We start from the raw sequence: 19,969 nt of genomic DNA, 5'->3' as shown, positions 1-19,969 counted from the left end.
AAAGGAGGCTGGTGTTGCTGGAGCATTGAGGATGGGAGAGAGAGTGGCATGAGACGATGGGGGAAGGAAGAAGGGTCAGATCATACAAGACCACACGGTGCTTCAAAGAGGGAGCGTGCTACACTTATTAGAAGAAGAGTGGCATGATGCGATATTCATTGTTAAACAGTTATTCACGCCAGAGGAGAATAAATGGAAGAGATGATAAGGGTAGAAGGGGGAAGTTTAGTAAAGTCGGGGGAGAGGTGGTGATGACTTGGACAAGTGTGATGGCAGTAGGGATGAGAAAAGGAGATATCTGGGCACATATTTGGGAGGCATAAATGACAGTATTTGTTGATGGATGAGGTGTGGGACAGGAAGAAAGTGAGGGACCAAGTATGACCTGTGTTTCTGACTTGAGTAACATGGATGATTGGGGCATCATTTTCTGAGCGATAAATAGGTTTGAGGAGGAACGTTAAGACGTTTAGATATTTGAGCTTGAGATACTCATGAGATTCCTTGGTTAATTGAGTGACTTATTTATTGATTCAACAAATATTTATTGAGTGTCTAATACATGCTAGGCAATGTGGTGGATATGCTGTTGTAGATACAAGTCAAGGACTCAGAGTTGATACATACTGGGGAGCTGTGAGCATCTGGCTGGGATTGAAAGCTGTGGACATGGGTGAGATCACCTGTAGGGAGAGAGGAAGAGAGGAAACCTTGGGCACCCCGACATTTTCAGGCTGCTGATGAAGGAGACTGAAGAGGAGGAGTTAGGGGTTAGGAGAAACCCAGGGGAGTGTGTAGTCATGAAAGTCAAGAGCCGAGAGTGTTTCAAGGCAGAGGGAGTGGCTCAGCTCTGACAAATGCTGCTCAAAGGTCGAGCAACGCGAGGATGGCAAGTGTCCATAGGATTTGGCAACATGGAGTTGTTGGTGACCTAGACTAGCAGTTGTAGTGCTGTGCTGTAGAAAATGCCAAGCTTCACTGAGCTGAGGAGTGAATGGGAGGAGAGGAGTGAAACTGAGATATGCAGACGGTTCTCCTGAGAAGCTTGTCAGTTGAGCAGGGGGATGAGAGATCTAGAGCTTGTTTGTCTGGGAATAATGGTAGAGGAGGAGAGATTGATGTTGCAGGTAAGAGGGTAGGTGAAAGGGAACAAAGGCCTTGAGAAGGTGGGAGGGCTCAAAATTCAGAGGAAACTCGTCTAGGTTTTAACACAAGAAAACAGTTGGATCTCGGAGTCTTTTCATTTCACTGGGTCTCCCTTCTCCTCCCCTTTTATACAAGAGAAGAGCTTGAAAGATGTAACTTCTCAGCTCTCAAATTCTGTGAAACAAAATAGCTAGATACCATGGAGATAACAAAAGAGGTTGTTTCAGTCTCCATTTGGGTGGCTTATCTTGTTGCTCAGGAGATTTTTATCACGTGGGAACTAGAAGGACAGAAAATTTCCATGTTGATACATTTGGAGAAGATCTAATTCCTTCCTGTTTTAATATCCAGTGGCTTGTTTCCCTGGAAAATGTTTTCAATGGAATTGTATTGTTAATAAAGATAACGTGAATGATGAGGAGGAGGTGGGATGTCCCCGCTTGGCTCTAAAATTCAGCCTTTCCTTTTTACAAAGAAATCGACAGCCCCCAAAACCTGGTGACCGACCAGGTGACAGAGAACACGGCCACCGTCTCCTGGGACCCGGTGCAGGCCATCATCGACAGGTACCTGGTGCGCTACACCTCTGCTGAAGGAGACTCCGGGGAGGTTCCGGTGGGGAAGGAGCAGAGCAGCGCCGTCCTGACGGGCCTGAGGCCGGGCGTGGAGTACACGGTGCACGTGTGGGCCCAGAAGGGGGACCGGGAGAGCAGGAAGGCCGACACCAAGGCTCCAACAGGTAATGGAACATTGTTCTTTGAAAATGTAAGCCCTGTCATACTGTCTATGGCAGGTCAAGTTTTGTTTTTCTGTTCTAAAACTGGCAGAATTGATGATTTATGGAAGAGCAGGATGGTAGACTCCTGTCAAACCACACACCAACCCTCACTCTGTTTTTACACATTATATCATAATGAAGAGCTCATACTTGGCCTCGCACTTTGATCTTGTGAAGGTAAATGGTGATTGGTTTTATCCACCGACCGTTCCTCCAATTGCATATTTCCTTTGTGATCAATCATTAAATATTTCTTCTTGAAAGGGAAGAAATAAAAAGAAACCACATGTTAGGATCTGTGAGCTAAGTACTTTAGGAAAATGGCTTTTGCTGTAATCTGTTTGGAACAGGGAGGTGTTATTGCTGTCTTAATGGATAAATCCTCTTTGAGTACTGTGTGCTCTGTTCTGAGGATCCTAAGCTTGCATTTTTATACAGTAACGGTTCATACTTTGTAAAGTTCTTTCATCTCTGTTTCCTCATTTTTTAAGAACAGACTTATTGAGTTATAATTTACATACTATGAAATCTACCCTTTTAAAGTGTGTAATTCAGTCGTTTTTAGTATGTGCAGAGTAGTGCAACCATCACCACTATCTAATTCAGAATATTTTCATCACCCCAGAAGCTAACCCCATACCATTAGCAGTCTGTCCCATCCCTACTTCCCCCAGCCTTAGGAAACTACTACTTTCTATCTCTAGAGATTTCCTTATTCTGGACATTTCATATAAATAGATTCATATAATATGTGGCCTTTTGTGACTGGCTTCATTCACTAAGCATAATATTTTCAAGGTTCATCCATGTTGTAGCTTGTGTCAATATTTCACTTTATTGCTGAATAATATTCCATTATATGGTTATAATACATTTTGTTTATCCATTTGTCAGTTTATGAGCATTTGGGTTGTTTCCACTTTTTGGCTATTATAAATAATGACGCTACAAGTTTTTGTGTACAAATTTTTGTATGGCCATATGTTTTCAATTCTTCTGGCTATGTACTTTGGAGTGGAATCCTGGGCCATATGGTAATTCTATGTTTAACTTTTTGAGGAGCTGCCAAATTGTTTCCAGAGCGGTGGCACTATTTTACATTCCTACCAGCAAGGAATGAGAATTATATTCTTCATTTAGTTGGTACTCAGAGGACTTTGTTGAGATGGGTAGAGCAAGAATCAATATGCCCATTTTACAGTTGAGAAACCTCAGATACAGAGAAGTGAATGATTTCTACAGTTCACAAAGTTAGCTGATGATTCATGGAGTCAGATTTGCGGAATATTCATGGAATATTATGGTACTTTAAAATCTGTTTGGCAAGACCCACATTTTACAAATGAGGAGTGGAGACCCAGCCAGAGGCAGCAGAGTTGTCCAGGGCCACCGCTGGCTGATGGCAGAGCTGGGCCTAGTTCCCTGGCTCCAGCCCAAGGCTCCACCTGCTCCTCCACTCTGCCTCTCGGGCTGGGACTGGATTGTAGCTCCTGTGACTCTGACCTAGTGCTCATTCTGCTGTCCTGTGCTGCCTCCTTGAGGATCCAAGAGTCCAGCTGTGGTGAGATCTACGTCCATGAAGCAACTGAAAATCCACAAAGGAGATGGGAAAACCGTTAGAACGGAGGCTACCTCACCCAAGAAACATCGTCTCACTCCTTGGTGCTTATTAATAGTGCACTTTTCCTTTCAGACGTTGACAGCCCCCAAAACCTGGTGACCGACCAGGTGACAGAGAACACGGCCACCGTCTCCTGGGACCCGGTGCAGGCCATCATCGACAGGTACCTGGTGCGCTACACCTCTGCTGAAGGAGACTCCGGGGAGGTCCCGGTGGGGAAGGAACAGAGCAGCGCCGTCCTGACGGGCCTGAGGCCGGGTGTAGAGTACACGGTGCACGTGTGGGCCCAGAAGGGGGACCGGGAGAGCAGGAAGGCCAACGCCACGACCCCGACAGGTAATGGAGCATCTTTCTTCGGGAACATAAGCCCTGTCCTGTTAGGCCTACAGCTGGTCATGTTTTGTTTTCCTGAACTCACACTGGCAGAGTTGATGATTTATTGAAGAGCATGATGGTGTTCCTTCATCATAGACTACAAGCCATCTCTTATTTCCCTTTAACTTTACAAGTCAGGTCCACCTGGCAGTCTCCAAGCTACAAGTCTGCCATGACTGCATGGTATGTCCAGCCACTGTTCCTCTGAATGTGTGAATCTTTTGTTCAGTATTGAGGGTCTCCTATTGAGTTTGTGATTGGAAACAGGGAATGAATTGAAATGTCATTAATATTAATCATAATATGTTCAAAATTCAACTTCAAAAAAGTAGACTTTACATCCACCAGAGTGAGTAGTTGTATGTGGTTTACTTTACTGTAAATGAATCATATGATAATTCTAGTTTGGAGGATAAGAGTAATTTCTATGTTATGCTCTTTTTCTTAATCGAAGTATAGTTGATTTACAATATTGCGTTTTTTTCAGGTATAATTTCTAGGTTATATTCTCATTTTATTGTGAAAGAGATGTACGATCATATTTCTGTACCATGATTTAGCCAGCAAACCATCATTACAAGTGAATCTATATATGCTAAAGGATATTAAAACTCGATTTTAATTTTGCTGATTTGTTTAACAACACATATGGAGCATTTTCCATGGGCCCTTTTCCTTACTAGGCAGTGGGAACCCCGAGGGAGTAGAATACAGCCCTCTTCCTCTGGGAGCTTACCTTTGCACCTGGCTAGTAGAATCTTCTTGTAGGAAATGGGAGGTCTTCGTTGACATGATGCTAGAAACAAAATTATCAATATTAGCTGCTTGTGAGCAGAGACCATGTCTTCTTGAACTGGACCCTGCACCCTGCCTGGTCCCATGCCTTACATCTAGTGGGTGTTTTGACATATGCTTATTAAACGAAAAAAGAAATTTGTTTTGCTAAACTCTTGGTAGAGGTAAGAGTATAGATGCTTAGACTTTGGTCTACTGTGCCTTCTCTTTGAGGAGTCAAAGTCTTCCTGGGGAGAGAAGACATATGTCCATGATGCAGTTAGAGCATGCAAGATGGAAAAACCACAAAACATGAAAGGGTGTCACCCCAAGAAAAATGGCTGTGAGCTTCCGCACTCTGGGGCCTATAAATAGTGCATACTGATCAGCATTTTTCCTTTCAGACATTGACAGCCCCAAAAACCTGGTGACCGACCAGGTGACAGAGAACAGGGCCACCATCTCCTGGGACCCGGTGCACGCCGTGATTGACAGGTACCTGGTGAGCTACACCTCTGCTGAAGGAGACTCCGGAGAGGTCCCGGTGGGGAAGGAGCAGAGCAGCGCCGTCCTGACGGGCCTGAGGCCGGGCGTGGAGTACACGGTGCACGTGTGGGCCCAGAAGGGGGACCGGGAGAGCAGGAAGGCCAACACCACGGCCCCGACAGGTACTGTCAGGGACGACGGTGGGGGGGGCATCAAACTCTTCACTCCTATCAGGAAACAGTCTTCCTCCACATCGGCTGGGGAGGGGAGCAGGGAACACAGTTTTTCACCTGTGGGCATTCTTCAAAGTGCTTCCCTTTTCACCTTTTTAAGGTAATGTATGTTGACAGGACAGTTCAGATGAAGATGAAAGAGTGTAGAGGAAGTGCTGTGAAAGTAAGACTGTGTAACTCTTCAAGATGGATGTGCAAAAGGTAGCCTCCCTTCCTACCCTGCCTCACCCAGCCCAGCTCCCAGACTCTCTGCCCTGGCTATGAGAACCTGGCTGGGCCTCCGTTTAGGGAGGAGGGAGGCAAGGAGCCTCTTCTGCTTCCATCTCCAGACTGGGGGCAGTGGTGGAGCATCTTCATCCCCTTACTACAGTAGGCGACCAATGGGGCCTGGACTGCTTGTCTTTTCTGTGCGTGATGAGGCCCCTGGTGTCGCCAAGCATCACCACGATCAGGCCTCAGAGGGACCTGACGGGATCACTGAGCCCACCCTGACATCCGTGGGCCTCTTTAGACAGTCTGGGCAAGGCCTGGGCCGTCCCCTGTGTGGCCGAGTACGCCATGCGTGGCCACTGGCATTAGAGGTGCCTTGATTCCTTTATTATTTTTGTTAGTTGCAATGAACAGAAGTTTTTAATCAAAAAAGTAATACATGCTGACAGTAAAATTTTTCAAACTAAACAAAGATATGTAGAAAGAAAAACTCTTGTCCACATCCCAGTGCTGACATCCAGTGCCTCTCTCCCAAGGCAACCAGCACCTTCCTCCTTCCTTCTCCCTTCCCCTTCCCTCCATTCCTCCTTCCCCTCTCTCTCTGTCTTCCTGTCTCTTCTTCTTTCCTTTATTCCTTCCTTCCACTCTTCCTTCTTCATCTTCTCTTTGCTTCACTTTCCCCATTTTTAAAGACAAAAATATTTCCTCTTTCTACTTTGCAGAAATGTGGAAATAACTAAGACGACATCTGAAGTTCATAACCCAGGGATGGGTGGGCAGTCAAAGAGGTGGCAGAAGCCAACTTGAGATATTTAAATAGTTAAGGTTTTGCTTTGATTTTGAAAGCAGGAAATTCAGTTTTTCCGTGTGATGGATGGAAGAGAATCCATACCAGATATTATGTTTTAGAAAGTCACACTAAGCTGATGTTACAGAAGCTCAAAATTTGTCAAAATATCCTAATTCAAAGCGATAGCTGCCTGATTTCTATTAAACTACTGCAATCCAGTTCTCAGCTGAAATGCTACTGGGTAGAAAATAGCTTGGAGACATCTTTTTTGGAAAGTTCTAAATTAAAATCACCTCCTATGATAATGATTTTTCAAAATGGAAATTTCCATTCATACCTTGTTTGGTTAAAAGAATCTGACCAATTATTGTGGTGTTGACTAGAATTTTTGCTGAGATTTAGTTTTCCTGGTCTACAGTGCGCACACACCCACACTTTCCCTCTGGTGTTTGAGTGGGAAAGTGCATAGGAGCCAGAAGAAGGTTTTCCTACATCTCTACTACCCTTTTCTCCTTTCTCTCCTCCTTTATACAAGCACCTTCCCCGCTTCCCCATTCTGTACAGGGTATGCATCTTAGACTGCATACTTAGTTATATAAGGCATAGAACTTTATTTATTTAGTTTATTTTTTTATTTTTGGCTATGCCACCATGGGGCTTGTGGGATCTTAGTTCCCTGACCGGGGATCAAACCTGGGACCCCTTCTGTGGAAGCATGGAGTTCTAACCACTGAACTGCCAGGGAATTCCCCAAACTTTATATTTCTATACCAACTTAATTTCCATCATAAGCTCCCATTCTGCTGGTTAGTTGGAAATCTCAGGAAACTTAGTGTCAGGCTCCTTCCCCAGGGCTGTATGTAAGGTCTTGGGTGGTTTTCCAAGGCCAGGGAGTCCCATCCAGTATTTCGGTCATCCTTCTGGGTAGCTGTTTGCTGAGTGCCTCTGTGTGCAGGGACCTTCCAGATCTGCCTTCCCTCATCCTTCCTTGCCACTTTGGGAGCCCGGCGATCTCAGGGAATCTGTCTGCTGATTGAGATTGCTCATACCCACTGCTCTCTGGAGATCTGCTGGGGAGGTGGGAACCCAGGTTCACTCCCTCTGGGACTCACCCAACTCCCTGTTCCTTAATCCTCTTGTCCTCAGTGGGTTTATACTTTTAGAAACACGGATCCTAAAGGCCTTGTGGCAAGAAAGAATGGAGCCTGCTACCTGCCTGATGGGAGGAAGAAAAATGGGAGAATATATAGGGAGAAAACATAAGCCAACACCTCAAAAATTACCTTTTCTCATTACCTTAGTAATAATAATTACTTGGTGTTTTATATACAGACATTGACCCTCCCCAAAACCTTCATCCGTCTGCTGTAACACAGTCTGGTGGGGTATTGACCTGGACACCCCCCTCTGCTCAGATCGATGGCTATATTCTGACCTACCAATTCCCAGATGGCACTGTCAAGGTACTGGATGCTCCTTGTCTTTTCTCTTCTGCCCCTGCCCAGCCTCCCTATGAAGCAACTCACTTGGGCCAGCCAGCTTGATAGGTGGCCCCATGGCAACCTGCTGATGAACGCATTGATCCTTATTGATCACCACCTATGTGCAAGGGACAATGCTAAACTTGGTCATCTGTGAACAATTTATGTGTGGTCTCATTTTTTAAAAAATAAATTTATTTATTTGTTTATTTTTGGCTGCGTTGGGTCTTTGTTGCTGCGCTCGGGCTTTCTCTAGTTGTGGCGAGCGGGGGCTACTCTTTGTTGCAGTGCACGGGCTTCTCATTGCGGTGTCTTCTCTTGTTGTAGAGCACGGGCTCTTGGTGCGCGGTCTTCAGTAGTTGAGGCTCGCGGGCTCTAGAGCGCAGGCTCAGTAGTTGTGGCTCATGGGCTTAGTTGCTCCCGCGGCATGTGGGATCTTCGTGGACCAGAGCTCAAACCCGCGTTGGCAGGCGGATTCTTAACCACTGCGCCACCAGGGAAGTCCCGTGTGGTCTCATTTTATAGGACTAACCTTTGTGCCTCCTCCTTCCTAGCTGACCGTCACATATCTGCTGGCCACACAATCTGCTCCATGTTATTTGGTTTAATGTCTGTCTTCCCCAATAAATGTTAACACCATGAGGACAGGGAATTTTTGTCTGTTTTGACTATCCTTGTATCTAAAGTGCTTGGAACTTAGCACTTGGTTGGTGTTCGATAAATATTTATTGAATGAATTGATTAACCCTTACTTCAAGAATTATACCTCCCGTCTGGAATCTGAAGGCCAGCACATTTTCGTAACTTGTCCAAGTGGGAAGTTATTATTCTCTCTCCTTCACAAGGAAAAAAGAAGGGAGGAAGGAGAAAAGGAAGGGCCCCTTGATTTATTCATTATCTCAGTTAATGCTTATGACAGTCCTGCCGGGAAAGTTCACCCTATGTTTATAGAGCAAGTAAGACAGTTTCAGAAGAAAGGTTATTGAAAAACCAACTATCTCCCTGCCTCACCGATAACCATAGCCTGCTTCACCTTCCCCATTAACTTCTCAGCCTGGTGTTGCCAGCCTGTTGCTTCCAGTGGTGGCTGAGGTTGATGCCCCAGCATGTATTTGGGGGGCAGAGGTCGCCAGAACACCTAGTGGGTGCTCTCCCAGTGGCAGTGCCAGGTGCTGGTTTCCAGCTAGAGCTCCCAGAACTGCTGAATCTCCACGGCACAGCCCTTCAGTGAAGCAGCTAGAACCTACTTGGATTCTGGGTTGCCAATGAGCCCTCAAAGAGACAAAACTCTACCCTCCCAGGTAGCTTCTGTCATTAGCACCAGGGAATGCTCTTGACACCTAGGGTGCTGGGGGTGATAAATGAATGTCTACTGTCTCCTTTGTTTGGTAGGAGGTGCAGCTTGGAAGAGGGGACCAGAGGTTTGAGTTGCAAGGCCTTGAGCAGGGTGTCACCCTCCCTGTCTCCTTGGTTGCCTTTAAGGGTGATCGCCGGAGCAGGAGCGCATCCACCACCCTTTCCACAGGTAATGTGAGCTCGTGCACTCTGCATAAGAATGCAGTGGAGGACAAGCATTGGAGAGGCCAGAAGAGGTGTCCAAGGAAGAGCAAGTGGCTACCGGATTCTGGATTTCTCTAGACAGGGGGAAATGGAAGTGAGGTCATGAGTTAAAAAGAAATCCATCCCATGGTAGAGAGATGAAGGAGGGGAGTGAAATAGCGTTATTTGGTGAGAGGGGAGTTGGGTCGGAGGAGGAGGAAATGATGTGAACTTGACCTTATTTCTAATACATTTGGAGGGTTTCATGAGAGCAGAATGAGTGAGAAAAAAAAGATGTGAGTGAAGAGTTGGAAGAAGCAAAGTAGTAGGAGGTTCCAAAATAATTTCTAAATATAATGTTAAAATAGGGGACAAGCCCCGCTCCCCTCCTCCCTCGCCCTTCTCCTAACGACACTGTCCCTCTGCTTGGCTCCCAGTTGGTGCCCGTTTTCCACACCCTTCGGACTGCAGTCAAGTTCAGCAGAATAGCAACGTCGCCAGTGGTCTCTACACCGTCTACCTGCGCGGGGATGCCAGTCGGCCCCTGCAGGTATACTGTGACATGGACACGGATGGAGGCGGCTGGATCGTGAGTCACACGGAGCCCTGGGCAGTGTCTTGTTTCTCAGGCCAGGAAGCTCTGTTTCTTCTTCATACGTGGGAGGGAGGAGCTTTGGTGTCTTGCTGCCGTTTTTAAAGAGATCCCACCCGACTGGAAGAATAGAGCCCGAAGTACTTCACTCCTGGGATAGAGCAGGCTTTGTAAACTAAGGCTGATGATTGGGAAGGCTTGTGGGTTTATCACTGTCTACTAATGCCCTTTACATGTGTGTTAACCTACATTTTACTCTGTGCAAAGCACTCGCATAAACATGACCCTCACACATAAGCTATAGAGTAAGTGAGAGAGATTATTGTTCATATTTTATAGGTAAATTGAAGCCCAAGAGGAGAAGTGCCTTGGCTAAGTCACACGAGTTAATAACAAAGTTGGGACCAGATTTTAGGACTCCAGTCTCCTGGGTCATTGGTCTTCCCAATGGGTCATCTCAGGCCATCCAAGATGGAAACACATGGCCTCTTTGTGGGCTCAGTCCTCTGAATTGGAGCCTTTGTCCAAGTTCTGTATCCTGGCTCCACAGTACAGAAGCAAGGCCTTTGAAACTTTGATACGAAAGGCTAAAACCTGAGAGAAGGAGACTTGGCAATGTTCTGACCGTCCCTCTTCCGTGTGGAGGTTTTGCTCTCTGTGGGCCAGTAAACCACATGGTACCTTCTTTGACTGCATCTGCATGATCCAATTATATGATGAGCTGCTTTTGAGAGTTTCAATCTGATCTTTCCATCTCCCCCACCCCCTTCTTCCTGTACCCGAACAGAGAGAGGCCCTCACTGCTCCAAACCAGCCTGCAGTCCTACCCACTGTGCTTCCACCACTCACTGTGGGGAGGAGAAAGCACGAGCTCAGAGAGCTCCAACTATGTTCATTTACACATTCGCTCAGGGGCCTGCAAGACCAAAGACACTTGAACAGCCACCGATAAAATGATAGCATCTAATAAGCAGCAAAGAAGAAAACTTATGATCCACACAGCTGCATCTGATGGCTGAAAGGCAGTAATGGGATTGGGTGGGGGAAATTCCTGATTGATTTATAAAAAAGAATGGAACAGAATGTAACATGGGAGGCCTTCCACCTGACCAGACTCACAGGGCTGTACCTGCTGCTTCTCATCAGCACCATTGTAGCTCTAAGCATTCTGTCCCTTCAGGCTTGAAGCCGGTTCCCTGCGTTTGTGCCCATAGATGTCCATTGGCAGGATGTTTGTTCTGTCCAATGTGACCTTTCTGAAAGCCAGCCTCGCACAGGGCAGGAGATGTGTGTCTAGGGCAACCTTTCGAAAGAGACCTGCTAGTCTGTCTGCCTGGGAGTACCCAGGATTTTTCCACAAATGTTTATTGAGTGCCTACTATGTGTCAAGTACTGTTTTACATACTCAAGAACCAGCAGTGAACCCAACAGACAGAAGTCCCTGACCTCAAGGATCTTGCCTTCTACATCTTGCCCATGCAAGTGACCTTTACTGGAACACAGATGTCAGTTCCAGAAATAACAGAATCACTCTGGGTTCTAAACAATGCCAGTCCCCCACCCTCTCCCAAGTCTTGTTTTCTCACCCAGACTCCTGAAGATAATACATGAACTGAAATTCTATAGGGTTCTCCTCAAAGCTACCACACTCCAGAAAATATACGGAGTCCTGAAAACTTCTCTACCAAATCTTTTACTGACGGTTTCCATGTTTTGGGGGGTTCAGGAGTCTGCTGTCATTGAAAGATGATCATCTTATGAATACATTGCTCTTCTAAATTGAGCTTCTCAAATCCCTTTAAGGGGATTCTTCTCCATCCCAGGCAGCAGAAACCCAATTTGATTAACAGGCCAGGACTCTGCCGTGAGTTAACTGAGGCTATGGGTGGGAGGCTGGAATGAAGACCCTCAGGGAACACTTAAGTGTCTCAAATATTTCCGTCTTTGTTTTCCATCTTGCAAGTCCTAAGGACTACACGAGAGGCTCTTTCCACAGGCATTTAAATGAGATTTTCATTTTTTCCTCTTGGTTTAGGCATTCAGGACTGTGAGTAAGTTCTAGGGTGCAGTGAAGCTCTGTTGTGTAGAACCAGGCAGAAAGGGATTTTTTTCTCCTTTGAGACTTACTTGCTAAGGGGCTTTTGTTACCCCAGGTAGTTCATTGTAAGGTATTTTCACCTCATAGAAGGGAATAGACTAGATTCTGATTGAGTCAGTTAAGGCTGACTGATCAAGATGTCCAAATGATCCCCGTGGGTCCGTTCATTTGGAATCTGATATCATAAAATGCAAGCTAACATTTATTGAGATCTAACAATCACTTATTATATCTGTATGTATGTGCCAGACTCTGGCCTCTATACTTTATGATTTATCATGATTGGTGACCTTGCTGAAGCCTTGATTTAAGAGAATGGCAAATGGGCTATTAACATCTTGATCTAATAGTTTAGAGAAGCGAGGCTTGCCAAGGTTAACTAACTTGCCCAAGGACACCGCTAGTAAGTATAGAGCTGGGTGTAAACAGTGATGCCAAGAGCAGCAGAACCATTTTTTGGAGTTTCCCTAGCCAAGCTGAAGCATTAGTAACACAAACAAAGAAAAAAACAAATTAAAAAATGCTTGGGCACTGTGTTCACTGATTAGAGATAGAGACCAAATGCCAGGAGGACAGGATCAAATTTGAGCCTGACCTTACAGTATAACTAATTATATCAGCGGGAACGGAATTTGATGCAAGGTGTGTGGAACCAAACATTGATGCCCACCTCTGCCCTAGGATGCCACTGTCGGTGATACAGGAGTCGTCCCAGGTGCTAGGAAATTAACAGCCTCAGAATCTTACGACATGCTTTTTGAACAACAGGGTCAGTAGAGCTGGTTTTTTCAGACTTTCTCATGGAAATATGAGGAAGCAGTGTTTTATCTTTGCATCAGCCACTGAATAGTTAGTTGTGTAACTCTGGCTGTTTGCTTTTCTGAACTTTCACATCTGTAAAATGGCATTGTATATTCTTGCCCTGGAGTCAGCCCTTAACAAATGCTCAACAAGTGATTGTTACACAAGTGAATAAATGAAAAAAGAAACGAAGGAAGCCAGTAAAGGAAGGGGACGTCTCTAAAAGACGGACACGTGAAAAGATGGGAAAGGGAACAGCAGTGTTAGTGCAGTGGTTCATTGTTCGCCATGATGATCCCTAAGTCCTGCTCAGAGGCTCTGTATCCTTTTCACGTGTCCTGTCTCACGAGTCCTCCCAGCACCTCTGAGGTAGACACTTCCTTCCCGCTTCTAACCTGTTGGACAACAAGCTGACTGAGGCTCAGGAATAGAAATGATGGACTCGCCAACCCCCTGCCAGGACTCCCACCCATTGCTGTCTTCCTTCAGTGCCTCCTGGGCCAGCAGACAGGGAGCTGGCGGTGAGCTCCCACTCGGAGCTCTCGGCATTGTTGTGGGCAAGCTGCTCTCTTCTCTTCCCCATCTCTTCCCAGAGAAAAGTGTCAAGAATGCTCAAGTATCAGGAGGTTTACCTCATCAGATTCAAGATAAAGTGCTCGACTTCAAGGCACATGGTGTGAAGCATGGTGGAAAGGCGGGGGGATTGGATTTTGTGTTGGGCGTCTGCTTTTGAATGAACACGAAGGAAAGGAGGCGGAGAGGAAGATGCCACTCCAGCCTTGGGGAGTTCCAGACTCATTTGTGAAGTCAGCTAGGATGGTGTCTAGCGTGGCCCTCAAGGCCAGGAGGAATTAGCATACGTAGGTGTGTTTAGCTTTTAGGTACTTTTTAGGTTTACTTCATAGAAAAGAATCCAAGGTACTCTGACTGGAACTGCCTCCCTTCCTCAGACAGAGGAAGTTTTGAAAAGAAAGCAGCCTGTACTCTCATGAAACAGTCACACCTCCGTTTCCACGTTGTCCCTTCTCACTCACTCTTCAGCCCCGTCCGGTTTGCCTTCTGCTCTTGTCGCTCACTAGCACAGCCTTTGCTCAAGTCACTGGCGATTCCGTGTCACCAGATTCTGTGGACAGTTTGGACCTCATGCTCCCTGACTTCTCACCAGCACTTGATACTCTTGGGCGCACCTTTCTCCAGTGGCCTTTCTGATTCCGCATTTTCCCAGTTGTCCTTCACGTCGCTAGTTGCTCCCCTTTCGCCTTAATGAACTTCTCCTGCTGTGTGTGGCTCTTATATCTCGGGGACTGCAAGGCTTCCTTCTAGGCCACTTTCTCTTTTCAGTTCCTGTTTTCTTCCCAGGTGGTCTCATCCTTCCAGTGGCTTCATCTTCCTCTCTACCTCCTGGTGGCTTTCCATGTTAGTTAGGATAGAATGGGCTATGCTGCAGTAGCAAACCAACCCCAAATTTCAATGATTTAACCCATAAAAGGTTTTTGCTCGCATGTGCAAAGTCACTTCTCAGTGGTGACTCAGGAATTCAGGCTGATCGCAGCTTGTGGCCCCGCCCTGTCATCATGTGGCCTTCACCGTGGCACTGTGGCCCAGGGCAATGGAAGAGAGAGTGTGGAGACCCCCAGCCCATAAGCTATGCTCCTGTTTACAGTCCTGTGGTTGGAACAAGTCATATGGTTCCAGCTTAGCTGCAAGAAAGGCTGAAAAAGAAAGTCTCCCTGTGTTCAGGGGGTGAGGAGAGTGAAAGGGGACTTGCTGAGCACCCAGCACTGTCTCAGATACACAGGTACACCTTCTAAGTCCAGCCTGGCTCTCTCCTGAGAACTCTAGCCCTTACATTCAGTGGTTCCTGTGGCATCTTTGTTCACCAGGATACCTCAGAAGTCACTCACACTTACCAGGTCCCCAGATGAGCTCTGCGGCACTCGCGGAAACTGTCCTCTCTCACAGCCCCTTTCCCAGCGATCGGCTGAGTGAATTGCCCTCAGCGCTGCAAGCCCAAACCATGAAAGGCAGTCTTGACATCCTCCTTTCTCTCAGCTCCACTTCCAGTCCATCGCCACGTCTGTCAGTTTTCCCTTCCGTCCCCTCTGCCCATCCTCAGGGCAGCCCCACTCCACTGTGCTGCCCTCTGTCACTCAGCCACGTCTGTTCAGGTATGTCAGAGGGAAACATCCATCTCCCTCTTCAGGTCTTCCAGAGGCGGAACACTGGGCAGCTGGATTTCTTCAAGCGCTGGCGGACCTACGTGGAAGGCTTTGGGGACCCCATGAGGGAGTTCTGGCTTGGTATGACCTTTGAGCATGCATAAAGGCTGAGGTGCAAATGGGAGACTTCCCTCTGAAAAGCTGGTCAGGCAGCTTGTGGAAGCTCACCACGTTCAGGAAGAGCTCTGAGCGACAGGGACTCTCTGAGGAACCTGCCGACCAGGGCGTTGGTGTGGCCGTGTCACTGGGAAGGTTCTCATGTGCTCTGGGCGTGTGAGAGGGTGGGACTGTCACAGGTGGGTGGGCTTTATGCTGCATCTAAGGCCCGCACAACCTGCCTGCAGCCTGAACTTTTCAGAAACCACAAGAGGAGAAAAATAGTTGATTGATCGGGACTCTGGGCTCTCACTGGGAGGTCATACGAGTCCCTGACATTCTGCTAGTAATGCCAGTCGTTATGGCATTGTTTTTTCCCTTTTACGTCTGCTCTATTCTGGAGCAGACGTTCATAGAGAATGAAATAGCCAAAAGCATCAATTGGGAAATGAAGAGTTAAAAAATCATAATCTGGATACTCAGCGTCTGATAGAGAAGATGATGTTTGTGGTTTGCTTGGTACAAAAGTCCCTTCGGTGACCTTAGAGTCAGTAGGTGATCTCCTCTCCCGCTTGAGACCAAGGATGATAAATAGAACAGCTTCTGCTTGAGAGAGAAGGAGTCAGTGGGGGCAGATTCATCCCACAATTAACCCCTCCGCTCCGTCCCAGAGGATGTGGTTTCCACACTCAGAAGCATGACTGTGCCAAAGACATAATGGGATGAGACAATAAGCCCCCCAGAAGAGATGGTGTAGGGAAGGCCCCCATTAGCAGAGGAGGTGAAGGCTAAGGCAGCTTTGCGGGGTGAAAGTCTCCGATGCCACTGGTGGGTGCTCACACACCGGTTGATTGGTTACCGGAATTCCATTCCTGATTCTTAGGACTCGACAAGCTACACAACCTCACCACAGGCACGCCCACCCGCTATGAGGTGAGAGTGGACTTGCAGACTGCCAACGAATCTGCCTATGCCATATATGACTCCTTCCGAGTAGCCTCCAGCAAGGAGCGGTACAGGCTGACAGTTGGGAAATACAGAGGCACAGCAGGTAAGACAAAACGTGTCCTTCCCGCTGGGGTCTCCTGCTCTGTGTGTCTGAGGGTTGGTCGGCCACCTGCCATGGGTCCCGGGGGGATAGACTATTGTTCTGTGAAGGTGAATTGTCCTCACTGACAAGTGAGGCCCCACTCCCTGCAGGGGATTAAACAGAATTATTGAAGCAGTCTTTGACTGTCATAAAATTGGAACTTCTGTACATTACACACTGATCCCCCCCCAGTAAAATCCCTCCTCTTATACTCCCCCAATTCGGGCTGTTGTACATTAGCTGATGAACCCACATTCTGAGAGATTTCGTGGTGTCTGCCCACCACTCATTCGGCTTCAGCAGTGTGACTGCCATTCTTGCATAGCAGTGTGTGTGTGTGTGTATTATTTAAATATATACATATATATATATATATATATATATTTTTTCTGAATGAATGAATGAGGTTGCAGGACAAAAGTTCTCAATCTTTAGCTGGCATCAGAAGGGCTTGCTGTTATCTGAAGGGCTTGTTAAAGCACAGACTGCAGGGTATGACCGTGGAGTTTCTGGTTTTGTGTGTCTGGGGTGGACCTGGGACCGTGCATTTCTAACAAGTTCCAGGTGCTGCAGCTGCTGCCCGTTCAGGGTCCACTTTGAGAACCATTGCTGTAGATGGTCAGAGACAGCCCGTCCTTGTTAGGCATAATCAAAGCCTGCTGTTGAAATAAGGAAGCTTCCTGTGGAACGGTGTCTCAGAAGGAACTCTGGGCTTGGAATCTCAGGTCGGAGATTTGAGTCCTGGCTCTGCTGCTTGTGGACTGTGGGACTGTGACAAATTCCTAGAGTCTAACCTCTGTGAGTTTGTTTTCTTATGGGATTAAGAGCTGCCTGACCCACCCCTCAGGCTTGTTGTGGGCATCAAATGAGAATGTATATGTGAAGGTGATGGGTAACTCAGAGATCAGATTAAATGGAAGTATTGTTATTGTAGGAGCAGAACTTGATTAAGCTTGGGATTGATATGAGCCCTTATTGCATTTTATGAGCTGAATTAAAAAGTAAACTTATAAAAGGATGACAAATGTGATGGGGAAATAGTAGAATACAAGTAAAATAATTAAGGCAGATTTCTAGATAGGATTAACGAAGCACTTAATTGTACCTATGTGCCCAGAAGGGCTCTAGAAGTTCAGGTGTGTGTGTGTGGGAGGATTAATAAGGAGAATCTTCCTCAGGAGTGGGGTTGAGCTGGGCTTTGAGGAATGGTGAGGCTTTGGAATGGTGAAGGGCAGAGAGAAACAGGCGAGCAGAGGCATGGAAGATGGATGCGTCCACTTCACACTTGGAGGGCGCCTGTGCGGATAGTGGGCTGTGAGATTGTGCAAAGGGTACAGCCAAGTTATAGGCCTGAAAAGCCAGGAGGAGGAATTCACTCCGTGTGGGAGGAAGTAGGCCTGAGATGATGAAAATGGACGCTTAAGCTTCGGAAGAGCTAGGAAAGCTGTTGTGTTAACACAGGCCTGGAGAGATGAGAACAGCCCAGGGTGGCAGCCGTGGGTGCAGGGGTGTATAGGAGTGATCTGCAGAAGGAAGGGCTTGATAATGGGGTACACAGGATTGTCAGATGTGGCTCGGGGGGACCCAGTCTGGGTGACTGGGAGGATGCTCAAGCAGAGACAGGAGCACAGAAAGGGAGTTAGTTGTGTGAGGGTGGTCGGTACTATGGGGAGCGTCGAGGAGTTTGGTTTTGGGTGTTTGGATATTTTACTGTGAAGCCTCTAAGTGAAAATGCTTTTAAAGCTATTGGAGAAACAGGCCTGAAGTTTGGGTGACAAGCCCGGAAAGAGAATCTATTCATCCGTATCGTGTTCTCATCTTGGCGATTTTGAGAAAAAAGTGGCTCCTTGTGGCCTAACTGACTGGATCCCTAGCGTTTTCATGCTTGGAGGTTTTCCTGCCCCCAGTCCTCTTTCAGGCCAGAGTTTGATCACGCCCTCAGGGGTGAACTTGGGCTCTCCCCTCTCATGTCTTCTCTCCTGCAGGGGACGCTCTTACTTACCACAATGGATGGAAGTTTACAACCTTTGACAGAGACAATGATATCGCCCTCAGCAACTGTGCCCTGACGCATCATGGCGGCTGGTGGTACAAGAACTGCCACTTGGCCAACCCTAATGGCAGATACGGGGAGACCAAGCATAGTGAGGTAGGTGACAGCTGAACATCTTTTTTGTCCCAGGCTTTTCCCATATTGTGTTCCTAGAGTGACACCCTCCAGACTGGTTTGTCTGACCCTCTCCTTCTGATGCCCAGCAGTCAGGGCAGTAAGACTTCTTCTCCAGGTTCCATGGCCTTGAGGTCAAGGCCCTCCCTGCCCATCTGCTGCAACCCCTCCCCACTCTACATTCCCACCAATGCTGCACCCTTACTCAGTGCAGGGAGGTACTCAGGCTGCCCACCGCTTAATAGAGATGATATGAGTCCCACACCGTCTCACTTTACGAGTTCACACATGGACACTGTCTTGGTCAGCTCAAGCTGCTGTAAAAAAATAATATAGCCGGCATGGCTTAGACAACAGGCATTTATTTCTCATGGCTCTGGAGGCTGGGAAGTCCAAGATCCAGTTCCCAGCAGATTCAGTTCCTGATGAGAGCTCTTTCTGGCTTGTGGATGGCCACCTTTTCACAGCATCCTCTCATAGTGTGGAGAGAGAGAGAGAGAGCTCTGGCCTGTCCTTCTCTTCTTGTAAGGGCACTGATCCCACCATGGTTGACCTACCCTCATGACGTCATCTAACCCTAATTACCTCCCAAAGGCGCCATCTCCGAATACCGTCATGTTGTGGGGTCGGGGCTTCAACATATGCAATTTGGCAGGGGAAGGGCACAAACATTTTATCCGTAACAGACACTTCAGAATTCTTTCTAGTTGTTCATCCAGTTAAACCAGAGCTATTTTTCTCAGTCCTTTGATCACGGGGAAAACAAAGTTTTCTGTCTTATGTCAGACCCACCCTTGGATCCATTTCATCCAGAGCCACCCAAAGTCTGCCCAGAGCGTTGTGCTAAACTGGTTTCTCCAGTTCAGGAGTGTGCACACAGGGCCAGGAGTTGGTGAGGGCTCCTCCCCCGCTCCCTTGCTCTGCAACTTTCCAATCAGTGATTTCTTGAATCCTCTTGCCCCCTGAACATCGTCGTGATTCCTCGCCAGCTTCCAGGCATCTCCTGCCTGCTCCCTCACAGCTTCTTAAAAATTGCATCTTTGTTCCTACCCATCATGAATCCATCCCCTCCATGAACTCTCCCCTTCCTGGGTTTCTCATTTCCCATCCTAGATCTTGATCCTAGCCTTCAGGAAGCCACCTCTCCCCAGAACTCATACATAGTGTACCGATATGACTGTAAATATTAGTACATCTGAAGTCCAGGTACATTTTGATTCCTTTGGTCCTAACCAGGCAGCAGGGACTCCCAATCCTTATGTGATTTTTCAAAGGGAAGAAGAAATTTGTCCCCAGGGGAGCCATGGAGGGTGTGCCCATGAATCATGGTGGCAGCATGTGGGCTGACTCAGGGAAGCCTGTGACCAGAGATCAAATATTTGAAATGAGCAGCCAGCATGCCCTAAACCATCCCCATATTTGCTAATAAAAGACATTCATCTGGTTAATGTGCTTTTCACAGTCTGCAAGGCA

General features: G+C 47.1%; 1 protein-coding gene across 1 annotated transcript in view; it reads left to right on the top strand.

The window, feature by feature from the left end:
• The window catches only part of TNN (tenascin N), a 52,225-nt gene that overhangs the window by 31,286 nt on the left and 970 nt on the right, over nt 1-19,969 (top strand). Inside the window, exons 9-17 of the mRNA XM_030875413.2 lie at nt 1,622-1,885; nt 3,618-3,881; nt 5,099-5,362; nt 7,746-7,876; nt 9,287-9,419; nt 9,871-10,022; nt 15,128-15,224; nt 16,123-16,290; nt 18,315-18,478. Coding sequence (XP_030731273.1) covers nt 1,622-1,885; nt 3,618-3,881; nt 5,099-5,362; nt 7,746-7,876; nt 9,287-9,419; nt 9,871-10,022; nt 15,128-15,224; nt 16,123-16,290; nt 18,315-18,478 — 1,637 coding nt within the window. The remainder of the gene's footprint in view (nt 1-1,621; nt 1,886-3,617; nt 3,882-5,098; nt 5,363-7,745; nt 7,877-9,286; nt 9,420-9,870; nt 10,023-15,127; nt 15,225-16,122; nt 16,291-18,314; nt 18,479-19,969) is intronic.

The sequence above is a fragment of the Globicephala melas genome, chromosome 1, assembly GCF_963455315.2.
Source record: "Globicephala melas chromosome 1, mGloMel1.2, whole genome shotgun sequence".
Lineage (NCBI taxonomy): Eukaryota > Metazoa > Chordata > Mammalia > Artiodactyla > Delphinidae > Globicephala > Globicephala melas.
The sequence above is the reverse complement of the archived record's forward strand: the minus strand, read 5'-3'. Positions and strand labels throughout refer to the sequence as shown.